Below are 10,205 nucleotides of genomic sequence, written 5' to 3' on the forward strand. Positions count from 1 at the left end.
CATACAAACAATTACGTATAACACATAGACATTCACCTGTACACAAGCATATGCCTAACAAACAAATAAACAAAAAATCATTAATAACCATAATAAATTGACATTTTTGAGTGTGTCGGAATTTCTAAAAAAATTAATTAGTAGCGTTATTATATCGACTTTAAATTACGTTTTTTTTTGGTCAAAACAAATACGAATGTTATTGTGTAATCATTATTTTTATTGTTATATTTAGCTGTATGTTTTAAGTTATTAATATATAATCAAAACAACTGCAGTTTGATTGATATTGCTTGAATTCACTATTGAATTCACAGTAGAAAAAATGATTGTTAAAACTTGTTATCTATTTTGGCGAAGGAATTCTTCAAATCGATTCTTTAAGATGATTATTAAACAGACTATAAAAATAATCTTCCACTGCAGGACCTTATTGTATTAAGGATTATCCGAGCCATCTGAAGGTCACATAACCCTGTGCTTTTATTGTAGAACCGAGATATAATTTTGGCACAAGTGAATCAAGCTTTTTTCACACTCGACTCTTCGTTAAAGGGACAGTTCACCCAAAAATGAAAATTCTGTCATCGAGTTGTTCTAAATCTGTATAAATGTCTTTGTTCTGATGAACACAGAGAAATTATTTGGAAGAATGCTTATAACCAGATTTTGCAAAGGCAGACATTTTGGAAATTTGGGTTCTGGGGCACTTTTGACTACCATTGTATTTTTTCTGAATTGTTTATTGTTAAAGTTTTAGTTCACTTAAATTCACTCTTAAAACCAAGTGTTAAAACTCTCAGACTCTGTCGTTGATAGTTTCTCATTGTGAACACGTTTGTCTGTTTTAGGGCACTTTATGGACCTAAACCTGGATATCCTGACACAAAATAACCAAATACCAACAATCCACCAACCAATTCGATCAGACCAGGAAGCGGAAACGTGTCATCGCTAAACTGAACCAAACAGAAGAGTTCATCCAGCCAATCACCAGAAACTCCTACCTGCTGCGCTAGAGACTGCTTAACCGCTAACAGGGCCCACGCCAACCCTGAACACCAGATGTGTGGCTTCTTGCCCCCCTACATACACATGTTCTCATAGACGTGCGTGTTCTGTCTGCATTTCTGCACCGACCGCTCTCTTTGCATACGTGTTTTTATTTAGAAGAAGATGCGGGAGAGGGGGCGGGGCATAAACATGGGTGGGGTACAGGCATAACAAGTAGGGCGGTGGTCATGCTTTGCGACCAATCCAGAGGCCATACAGTACCCGTCCTTTCAGTTCATAGATACTGGGGGCGTTGCTTGAGCTTCGAAACGTCCAAAGAGGAACTGCGGGTGTGGCAGAGGGCGGGGCTTGGGGTTTTGTGTGTGCATTCAGCGTGTCGGTTCACTCTTTGGTGATGTGTTGGACAGCCGGTGGATGTAGATTTACTTTTTCTGTGTGTGATCGTGTGTCCACAGATGGGAAATGTGTCAATTGTGTTTCCTGTTAACGCCAAAGGAAGGTAAAGACAGCATGGGGGGTTGGGGGTTTACGTTTAAAAAAAAAAGAAGAGAAATATACCCAAGGTTTGTCTTTCAAATGTTTACAAGTCACGGTAGACATCTTCCCCATTGGATTCAGATGATAAGCTGAAAGCTAGTTGTTTCATCATCCGCAATTTTTGGACAGTTATTATGAAACGCCGACCATCTTCAGACAATTTCCCTGTAAAAGCCTTGAGTATGTATTCGGTGTGCGTGTATGTGTGTGTGATTTCCAAAGCTTTTGTCCCTCTTATCATGTTTCTCATGTTTTCTGTATGTGACCGACCAGCTTACGGTCCGGTAAGGTAATGTTGCTTCACTACTGTACATAAAAAGCCAAGATACACTGGTGTTGAGTCTATTACGAGATCATTTGTATGATCTGCATTTACTTTTTATTTTTGAAAACCTGTGGGAGACCTCACAAGACACCTATTTAATCTTCAGGATGCCTCTCTGTCTACTGTATAAACAGCAATCACTGTTAGAAAATAATGTTGCTGAAATTGTAAAAAGTCAAAACGAAAGAGAAATGAATGAAATGGAAAAAAAAGGTCGAAAAATAACCACGAGAAGACGTTTTGACGACCTATTCATTTTTGCGTGGGATAGAAATATAGCGTTTCTGAAGGGTTTTCTTCTGCTTTGTGCCTGTAACTGAGGGCATATAAACACCATCCATCAAAACAGTGGATTATTTCGCCTCAGTGTGTAAAACAAATCGAATAAATAAAAAAACAGGATGGAGTTGGATAGTTTAGTACTATGCGGTGCAGCACGGGCTGCGTAAACTCATTTTCTTTTCACATTTTTTGTATGCTTTTCTTTTTTCCTCAGAGGACATGAATGGACGCCTGTTTTTAGGAGGTACAAACTAATTGTCTGATGGTTTTGATGTGCAATCTGTGGGCCGAGTAATAATGAGGATGATCATACATATAATTAAAACGAGATGAAATGAGTCCAGATGTTTCTTGATTTTATTCATCGGTCCACTGCGAAAACAACAATTGGCGTTCATTAACATCACCATTTACATTCATTTATTTACATTAACAATTTTTGTAAAAGATGAATTTAAAAGCTGTCTTTTCAAAAGAACAAAAGCAGATTTAATGAATGTGTATATTCCTTCATTTGAATTACATTAAGCTTATCAAGATTTTGTTTCTATGCAGCACATACATTCATAGAAATATGTTCATATACATTTAGAAGGTACAGTGACCTGACTAAACAAAAGGCACAATGATATAACAATAATTTACGTTTTAAAATGGAACTCAAATTCTATTAGAAACTCGAAGAAAAAGGAAAACATTATTATCCTGTAGCCTGTTAACTGTCACCCGTTCCGTATACGGGACACCTAAATTTGCGTCAATATTGTGCATGTAATTTCTAGTCAAATCATGACAAACTATATATCATTGGAAAGGTCTAAGACTCTAGAATACAGATTTCTTTGGTGTGTTTTAAAATAATTTATTTAGAGAGTAACTGATTCCTTTTTTATAAAGAGTGTTCTTAGATTTTTTGTTATCCTTTTTCGACCCGTATCTTTTAAATGTATTTTTTAATAAAAGAAAACATAAACTTTTTACAATAAACAGCTACTTTTTTTTTCAAACGAGACCAACCGCAAGTCTGTATTCCAATGAATTCATGAGTTACCGCCATTTTAGTTCCAACATGTGTTTTCATATGTAGGCTCAAAAAGGGCTCCGACAGGTTAAGAAAAAATAAAGGGATAAAAAGCATTAGGAGGACAACTAAAACAGAATCATTGTTTTAGAAAATAACCGTTTAAAACTCGTTCAATACTGAAGAAAAGAAAAAAAAGATTTTCCATGTGCCGATTTGTGACTATATATCACAGTTGCTAGCTTAAAAATTAAATCTCCTAAATCTTTACCACAATAGAAACCTGCATTCTCCTGTCCTCTACTGGGCAGAAAGTGTAGTGTATCTGCTCTGTTCCGCTAGCCTTTTGTGTTCTATTATAACACCTTCCCAGGATTCATGAGGTTCTTGGGGTCCAAGGTGGCCTTGATACCCTGCATGACCTCTATAGTCAGGGGTCCGACTTCTTCCCTGAGCAGGTCTCGCTTCCCTAGTCCCACTCCATGTTCTCCAGTACAAGTTCCATCCATTTCTAATGCCCTCCTGAGAGAGAGAGAGAAAGAGAGGGAGAGAAGAGCATGAGATAAGTAATTAAAACACACTTCCTAAAGCCTTTGAACGCACATATATAAAAAAAAATGGTAATGTAAAAATCTGTTTAGAAATGCCCTTGACAATATGGCTCTGCTGTTCTCAGACACTGTTTTGTTCTCTTGGGTTTATAGAGGTAAAGCATTTATCTCATTAATCAGCAACTTCGAAGTGACAGTGCAGAGAGAAAATGGACGACCAATAGAATAAATTCATTACATTTATTGGTTACTGGCATAGAGGGAGAGATGTTGCTTCAAGGTTAAAAGTCTGGGCTGGTACCCACAAGGCTGCTCAAATCCCAGTGTTATATAAATAACAGATATACACATTTCGACAGGTCAGATTTTTGTCCAAAGAGATGCTCTCTAGAATAAGAATATCCCTCCTCGACACCAGTGTTGGGCGAGTGACTTAAAAAGTAATGAATTCCTAATTATAGCCAACATTGTAATTAAATTACTCGCTAATTACACTGTCTAAAATGTAATTGTATTACTCATTACGAACTCCTTAAAATATCAATGCGTGACTCTCTTTCTCCTGCAGAACACAAAAGAAGATATTTTGAAAAATGTCGCCCCCCATTCACTTCAATTGTATCCAATGCAAGTGAATGGGAGTCATTCTTCAAAATATCTTCTTTTGTGTTCTGCAGAAGAAAGAAAGTCATAAAGGTTTAAATGACAAGAGGGGGAATAAATGATGACAGAATATTCATTTTGAAGATGAACTACTTTTTGCATGTTATTAATTAATGTATTGACTATTAATATTGAATATCAAAATAGTGATATTTCGATTTGTACCCGATAAATCGGTGCCCCTCTATAAAGTAACTATAGTTAAATTACCAAGAATTGATAAGTAATTGCTTCCTTTACTTTTTTCAGGAGGAAGAAGTAATTTAATAACAGTAATTAGTGACTTATTAATCCATTACACCCAATACCTTATGCTTCTGTTTTGCAATAGCACGTACACTAGTAACCCGAAGCAAAGGCCCTTTGATATATCCAACCCCAGCCACTTGTTTAAAACGAAATAACACAGAGGAAAACAAAGTGCTTGTCTAGTCCGAGGTCCTTAGACTGTTTGGAATCACCAGCATTGGCAATGTTGAGTCGTATATTCAGTTTCTTTTCTAAGATGGATTCTGAGGGTTTTCCACCCCCACATTCTCCTACAGAAAGATGACGACTGGTCTCAGGGGTTCCCTTGTGCTACAGGAATCCGACACCACCTACTTTGTCTTATTGGTGAAGGTTGTTCTCACAGTATAAAAATGTCCAGGCCCTCACCACATCACTATTCAAATTCCCATTCCTTGTTTCAATACACAACCTCCTGGTGTATTGCAGCCACTTATGCCAGCCCCATAAGATCACTGAAAACAAAGACAAAGCAATACTGATATCAGGAATGGGATTTAAAGTACCTGGCCAGTCTCTCTGTGAAGGCATGAACCCTTTGCACCTCATCCGGGTCGTTGGGATCCAGGACCATTAGACAGTGGAAGTTCCCATCACCCACATGTCCTGCAATCGGACCTTTCATAGGAAAACGTGTTACAAATCAACACTTGACAACAAAACACTTCCGACACAAGTCAGGCTATCAAAACAAAGTACCTGTAAGACTGTTACGGATAAGATCTTCTTTTGTTTCAACTATAATCTGAGGTAAAAGAGAAATAGGCACACACACGTCTGTAGAGTATGCCTGTAAGGGGGAAAAAAAACACATTTATACAATGTTTAGTGTCCAAAGTCATAAAATGTATTAAAAAAGGTTTGCATATGCTTCTTATTTTTAATATACAGGAAGATTTTTAATATATTTTAGGAAAAATGAGGAGACCAACAGTTTTGCCGTTTAACAGCATTTCTGCATGTATTATGGCCATTCCAGTCAGGTGTCTGTTGAATATCAATAGAGAAAACTTTAGGAATGACAAAGTCATGAACAGCCATGTGAAAGCCGTTATTCCATCATATCGCTGCTGTCTTTCTAAAACCTTGTCCAAAATAGCTGTTTTTCAGGGAATGGAAAAAACATTTAAAAAAACTACTTAAAACCATCTCTTCTGTGAATACTAAAAAAAAACTAACCCTCTCTTTCTCTCAACAGGTAGTGATCTAGCGTTTTTTGATACCAGTACCATTGTATTGGCACCCATTTTTATTGCTCCTGTATGACATATCACTTATTGCTTCCTAAACTCTTTTTAAGTCGCTTTGGATAAAAGCGTCTTCTAAATGACTTGTCTGCTAATGTAAATGCAAACAGCAAATTTGGAAAAACTGAAAATAGTTTTGGAGTGCTCGCTTGATTTTTAGCAAATCTGTACAGTGCAGCAAAAACCAGAGTTTAGATCTTTGTTCAGAAAACAATGAAATATTGTTTAGCACTTTTCAGAATAGCAGCAAACATATAGAAAAAAAAATCTGTAAAAAAGGAGATATTACTGCAACTGTCGCTGAAAGATCATATGATGACCCAAAAGTGGCGACTCTTAAAAAATCCTCCCTCCTAGTACAAACACAGCTGAGTTATAATAAAAAGGTCATATTTTTGAACTGGTCCCAAGTCTATTATAGCAGATAAACAGCATTAATCCGAGTCAGAATCATATGCGCAGTGAACGTTCTGACCTTGCAGCCTGGCCTCAGGGCCTGGGCGGCGTACCACGCGTCATGACGGGCCTTCCACAGTCGCCCACGAGTCTCCTCATCCTCTGCCCAGGCGAAGTCAGAGCCCCCGTTTTCCCGAGTGATCTCCTCTGAACAAAGAGCATGTCTTCATTGTGAGCATTCCAATGATCCTTCAGCTTCCAAACCATAACAGAAACCGTTTTCATTTTGTAATAAATTGTAATTTGGGTTATCCACACATACCTGTGACAGACACCTGCTCCTCCATGCTCTTTGAACTTCCGTGGAACTCCAGGAAGAGAGTGGGTGCTACAGCGTAGGACAGGTTGTTGAAGCGATTGCAGGCGTTTATCATCACGTCGTCCAAAAACTCTATGATGAAACGTGCCGGCAACGATTTAGATTTAAAGCATTTCTGAGAAGAAAGCCCTGCCTCACTGCAGTCTCGATTTAAAGATCTAGAGACCGGTCATGCCTGATTACTCCCAAATTGGATGGAGCTGCTGGTGGAATATTTTCCCTCGGTGAACTGCAATAGGAAGAAACACTTTGTTGTTCTGTGAGCTAAGCAATTCATTAAACCCTGAATGCGCTCAGACTTCACTAGGCATATGGGCTGTGATGGCTTTTGAATAAATGTTTATGCTTTTTGCAACAACTTGATGCACGGTATGCCACTCTGGATAAAAGCATCTGAAAGTTGTGAATCTGCATAAATGGAAATGCTACCAAGTGCAACTAAAGCCTCTAGAAGTCTGAAAATGTTCATACGGTATCGCTCACCTATGCGGGCAATGGGCACTCCAGCCTGCAAGATCTGTACGGTGCTGTCCACCGCCGACTGGACGGATGGAAAAGAGCAAACAGCTGACACCATACTCTCCGGAATACCGTAGAGCCGTAGCGTGGCTTTTGTTATAATACCCAAAGTTCCCTCTGATCCCACAAACAGGTTTGTTATGTTATAACCAGCTGACGTCTTTCTGAAAGAGCATAGATACTTTTTGTTTCAGGTGTTTATTAGACAAGAGAAGGTTTTATTGGGCATTGGGTGTTACCTTGGACGACGCCCCTTTCCAGCTGTGTGCAGGACCGTCCCATCCGCCAGCACCACCTCCAGGTTCATCACATTTTCACGCATTGTACCGTAACGGACCGCGTTGGTGCCAGACGCACTTGTTGCAGCCATGCCGCAGAGAGACGCGTCGGCACCTGGATCTGTAGAGATGTCAGTATCCCATGGAACATCAATTAAACAGCTTCAGAGTGTTCATAAATATTAATATATTAGACTGACCGACAGGGAACCAGAGGCCAGTGTCTCGCAGATACGCATTCAAGGCTTTGCGCGTCACGCCTGGCTCCACGGTTACATCAGAGTCCTCCTGGTGAAGATCAAGCACCTGGTCCATCTTCCTTAGGCTGAAACACACACCGCCCTGACACATACACAGTCCCGTTACAAGTGAATTGGCCCATTTGTATTTTCATGCATGTGGTAAGGAATTCCGTTCAAAGACTTGACCAACCTTCAAAGCACCGACTCCTCCCTCCAAGCCCGTTCCGGTGCCAAAGGGGATGATGGGTAATCGATGGTGGTGACAAATTTTGGCAAGACCGCTGACCTCCTCCACGGATCGGGGAAACACCACCACATCTGGCGGTCGACATCTGAAAAACACAACATACATCAATAAAATATTTAACAAATTAAATATGGTTACAAATATAAAGATTGATATATTTTTTTACTATATTAAATTAATTTTATGTTGTAATAGGAATTGTATTGGTTTTAATGGAAGCTATAATTGTGTATCTGGCTGTCTTGTTAAAAAAACAATAGAAACTATTAAATAAGTAATGATTTTAGAGGGATTTCTATTGGTTTTAATGGATTATGTAATGGTGTCTATCCCTGCTGAAAAAAAACTATAGAACCCCAATAGAAACCATTACATAAAATCTATTGGTTCCCATTTAAATACCGTTATAAACAATTCGCTTTTTCAATTAAAACCAATACAAAATTATTTTTTGTGTTTTGTATTCCAGTAGAATTAAACATCCCACCAATAGATTACATCACATACCAGAAGAACCATTATCGTTTCCATTAAAACCAATACAAATCCTTTCAAACCCATCAAAACCATTACAACTTCTTTAATGGTTTCTATTGTTTTTCAGCAGGGATACTTGAATAATGCCCAAAAATACACTAAAACAAGGAATTTTGTAATGGGTTGTAATTGTATTTAAATAGAAATCTGTGAATGAATGAATCTTAGAAATGTCTGTGATTGATTCTCTTGGGCTTCTATGTTTTTTCAGCAGGGTTACAAAACATCAACTGTTAACCATTAAACCTATTACAAAATTCCTTTATGTCGGGTTTATAACATCCAACCAATAGAATCACCAGTAGAGACCCAGAGAGAACATTATAGTTTTTATTACAATCAATAAAAAAACACAATATAACCATTAAATCCATTAATGGAACACTTCCCTGCTGATCAAACACTTATAGAAGTTATATGTGGTATATACACTGGTATGTGATGGATTCTATTGGTGGGATGTTAAATCCTTTTGGGAAAATGCCCAAAACATCAAAAATAACGTTGTAATGGTTATAATGGGAAAAGCTAATGATTCATAGTGGTATTTTAATGAAAACCATTAGAATTTCTGTAATGGTTTCTATTGTAGCTCAGTAGTAAGAGCATTGCGTTAACAACGCAAGGTTGTTGGTTCGATTCCAGGTGAGTGCAAATACCTATGTAAAATGTATAGGATAAAGCAATGCAAGTCGCTTTGGATAAAAGCGTCTGCCAAATGCCTAAATATAAATGTAAATGTATTGATTTTTCAACAGGGTTTTACTAGGGTGATAAACCGTGCAGGTTTGTTCCAGAAGTTCACGGTAAGGGAATTAAATGTTGAACTGTTGCTTTAAGAGGCCGGTGGATGCCACTGGTTGGCACAGACAGGTATGGCACTCACCTGTGCACAGACTCGTCTCTCCCGTGCTGTTCTCTCACCGCTAACCCCACAGAGACGCCTTCATCTCCGGTGACAGCGCGAAACGACGCGATGACTCGCTCCACGGCCCCAGTCTAGACGAACATTTGCGTACAAAGCATTAAAATCACGGAAAGTTTGCATGCATGGTGGTACGAGGTAAGAGTGTGACGTTAAATAAATAAAAAATGTTGCATTGTTGCTATTGCATATGTTGACTTGTGCAACATCAATGTATTGTTGAGGAAAATCGTGTTTGATTTATTACGTAATCTATAAGGTCCTGAATGCCTTTCGTCTATTTATAAGGTAATAAATACAGTTATGTAATATTTAACCGTAACGCTTACTTGAGCAGAGGAATATCTCCTGCACCTCCAAAAGACAACCGGCAGCCGCGAAAACCCCAAACGCAGGGTTTGTCCCAACAAGGTCATTTCTGTAGAGTAACCGCGCTGAAATAATCAATCTTCCATGCATTGACGCTTAAAAGTTTATTCGAATATACTTCCGGATTAACGTCAGAGCGAAACGCCTCCAATGAACCTCAAGCCCCGCCCCTGAACTGACGCTAAGTAGACTTAGAAAATTATAGAACGTGACGCCTGATTGGCTCAAAATGCCACTTATGAATATCAAGTAGCAGGGCGTTTCAGGATGGTTATTTAATTACCATTTAAAAGTAAACCTTTAGCAGGGTAGAAAATGATTAAATTTGTGTCTCGTGTTCGAAAGAGTTTTAATACAATGTTTGTATATTTATCGTGGTACGCAA

At 38.4% G+C, this 10,205-nt stretch overlaps 2 protein-coding genes across 3 annotated transcripts in view; one reads left to right on the forward strand and one right to left on the reverse strand.

Annotated features, from left to right (window-relative positions):
• znrf1 (zinc and ring finger 1) overlaps positions 1-2,497 on the forward strand; it is a 30,882-nt gene extending 28,385 nt beyond the window's left edge. For both annotated transcript variants that reach the window (XM_056739956.1, XM_056739955.1), the window contains one exon: positions 852-2,497. The gene's annotated coding sequence lies outside the window, so the exon portion shown is untranslated. The remainder of the gene's footprint in view (positions 1-851) is intronic.
• Positions 2,498-9,925, reverse strand: ldhd (lactate dehydrogenase D). The gene is made up of 11 exons (XM_056739946.1): positions 9,781-9,925; positions 9,413-9,525; positions 7,933-8,074; positions 7,701-7,842; positions 7,462-7,621; positions 7,187-7,386; positions 6,647-6,775; positions 6,404-6,531; positions 5,381-5,471; positions 5,188-5,299; positions 2,498-3,701 (listed from the first exon to the last, which is right to left on the reverse strand). The coding sequence occupies exons 1-11, from the start codon at positions 9,865-9,867 to the stop codon at positions 3,536-3,538; spliced, it is 1,470 nt and encodes a 489-aa protein (XP_056595924.1). The 5' UTR covers positions 9,868-9,925; the 3' UTR covers positions 2,498-3,535.
• Positions 9,926-10,205: the final 280 nt, after the last annotated feature.

Source organism: Triplophysa dalaica, chromosome 24, assembly GCF_015846415.1.
Source record: "Triplophysa dalaica isolate WHDGS20190420 chromosome 24, ASM1584641v1, whole genome shotgun sequence".
Classification (NCBI taxonomy): Eukaryota; Metazoa; Chordata; class Actinopteri; order Cypriniformes; family Nemacheilidae; genus Triplophysa; species Triplophysa dalaica.

Coding starts and splice junctions, on each gene's coding strand:
- ldhd (XM_056739946.1), bottom strand. CDS start 9,867: ATGACCTTGTTGGGACAAACCCTGCGTTTGGGGTTTTCGCGGCTGCCG. Junction 8,075..9,412: donor AGAGACGAGTCTGTGCACAG/GTGAGTGCCATA, acceptor TGTGTTTTTCAG/ATGTCGACCGCCAGATGTGG. Junction 5,300..5,380: donor TATCCGTAACAGTCTTACAG/GTACTTTGTTTT, acceptor TTCCTATGAAAG/GTCCGATTGCAGGACATGTG.